Raw genomic sequence first — 2372 nt, 5'->3', positions numbered from 1 at the left:
TTACTCTCGCCATGGCCCCGTTTACTCATCCTGTGGCATTGTTTACTTATGCCATGGCATAGTTTACTTACGCCGTGGCATCGTTTACTAACGCCATGGCCCCGTTTACTCATCCTGTGGCATTGTTTACTTACGCCATGGCATAGTTTACTTACGCCGTGGCATCGTTTACTTACGCCGTGGCACCGTTTTCTCTCGCCATGGCAGCGTTTCCTCATGCCATGGCACAGTTTACTCACGCCATGGCCACTGCCCAATCTGAAGAGTTGGTACTGAGAAAAGGGACTTGTGTTTTATCGAATATATTGAAGTGGTTGGGCTTTGCCAAGGCTGATGTGCAGCAGACTGCAGTCGTGTTCAAGGTTTTTTGAAATGCTATCAGAACCAAAACTAGCAGCACAACTATGTTGTTTCAGCATCTCCTGCAAAGACCCCCCACAGAATGGGAGCAGCGCTCGCAGCTTTGTGAGTGCAGCATTTGCATCATAGGCAAAGACAAATGTGACAAGAAAAGACAACAAACCTTGGCTGGATCATTTTCTAAAGCGGTGCTGACAGACAGGTCTGCAGCGGAAGCATCTGACCAACGCTGCAGCTGTTCCTATAGGGATGGACATGGTGTCCATTCATACTGTAGAGCAGCCTTGCTTCCTTCTCATGCTGTGATCCAAAATATGAGCCACCGACTCTCATACTGTGCTACCAAAAACTGTAGAACGAAACACGACCAGCTACTACAGATCTCTGGTCTAGTCTCGCTCTTCAGAGTTTATCTGTATTATATGGACATGAACTGGACTCTCAGCAGCTGCTGCTTACAAACCAGATACTGCCCAGAAGATCACATGCGGGAGATGATTGGACAGGGGCTCAAAGATTCATTCAGTCACATGCTGGAAGTTGATGAGAGGAAAATGTTGTCCATGAAGACAGAAAGTGGAACTTTAAAGGCCCCGAACCTAAACCAATGGACCCACCTCAGCCGCTTTGGGTAGAGGATACACCACGCAATACCAGTTATTGACTGTGTGATCAATTCCAGATTTCAGAAAATGAAGCTCCTTTTTCTTGCACTTGTAGTGAATATATAGGTGTTCATTTTTACTGAAAAAAAATCTGTACAATTATTTATGGCTGAACATTTGTGCTACTTGCACAAGATTTATTTGATTAATATTTAGGCTTACATTTCTTTTTGCAATACATTTATTGTTGGTTAAAGATTGAACTCATGTCTGTGGGCGAGAACCCGGGCCTGTGGGCCAGAGGCCTTTGGCCCAGTACCCGGGTCTGTGGGCCAGTATCTGGGCCTGTGGGCCAGTATCTGGGCCTGTGGGCCAGAACTCGGGTCTGTGGGCCAGTACCCGGGTCTGAAGATGAAGCAGAGCAGCTGGTCCCAGTACAGCCCAGCCAGTAGCTATAGAAGAGACAGATTGAACCCAGTGGATCCTCAAGGTGTTGCTGATGGGGACCAGTAGGAGGCAAACCTCCAGTAAAGCCTGTCCCAGTACTGCACCAGTCAGAGTAGTTTGTCATTAGCCGTGGATGCTAACCAGTGAACTGCTGTCTGTTTCCAGGGAACCAATGAGATCCTGCGGATGTACGTGGCCCTCACTGGGATGCAGCACGCTGGCAGGGTTCTAACCGGAAAGATAAAGTAAGTAATCACTCCCATTGGTGGTTTGGGTTCACCTTAGGTCACTAGTTAGGAATGGCCCAGCTAAAGAAGAAGATGAAGATTAGGGTGATGAGGAGGAGGCGACCTTGGTACCAGGAGAAAGGCCTCCGAGTCGGACCTAACCTGGAAGCTGCTGCTGCCGCGGCGCATGCTAGGACAGCTGTCAGTCTGGAGAACAGACAAGTCTGCTCTGATGCATGCTGGGTAAAGAGGGAGGGGCCAAAAGAACATCCGGGGACTTTGTCCATTCTTTGTCTGCTTTTCTTAGGAATTGGAACAGTGCTAGGGCTGAGGCTGATGACGTTTCACGAGGACACGAGGACGCACAAGTACACACAAGTACACAGATTGAGAAACCGCTTCAGTCTTAGTCTATATCATAGTCTTTCCAGTGGACCCCGGAGTGTTGACCAGTCAGAAAAGTTGATCCAGAGGTTTTCTTTGGGCTGACTGATGCTACCTGCTGTTATCATTTCTGCAGAGCTGTCTGCATCTGAAAATTAAACAGGTTAAAGCCGTTGTTGTGATTTATATTCAATACCAATCCAGGTTGGATGACATATTATGTTGAGTTTCTTCCTGTCAACTTCACTCTTCCTCCTCTTTGATGACCCGGTCTGCTTTGAAAATGGTGCATCTGAACACAGAAATCACTGCGGACACCGTGCTCGGTGCTTTAGTCTTCATAAAGGTC

The 2372-nt window shown here is 47.7% G+C and overlaps 1 protein-coding gene across 1 annotated transcript in view; it reads left to right on the top strand.

Annotated features, from left to right (window-relative positions):
* The window catches only part of acad9 (acyl-CoA dehydrogenase family member 9), a 22358-nt gene that overhangs the window by 13793 nt on the left and 6193 nt on the right, over positions 1–2372 (top strand). Inside the window, exon 13 of the mRNA XM_015394394.1 lies at positions 1578–1657. Coding sequence (XP_015249880.1) covers positions 1578–1657 — 80 coding nt within the window. The remainder of the gene's footprint in view (positions 1–1577; positions 1658–2372) is intronic.

This window comes from Cyprinodon variegatus, unplaced genomic scaffold (genome assembly GCF_000732505.1).
Source record: "Cyprinodon variegatus isolate N-32 unplaced genomic scaffold, C_variegatus-1.0 Scaffold683, whole genome shotgun sequence".
Classification (NCBI taxonomy): domain Eukaryota; kingdom Metazoa; phylum Chordata; class Actinopteri; order Cyprinodontiformes; family Cyprinodontidae; genus Cyprinodon; species Cyprinodon variegatus.
This window is presented reverse-complemented; position numbering and strand designations above follow the sequence as displayed.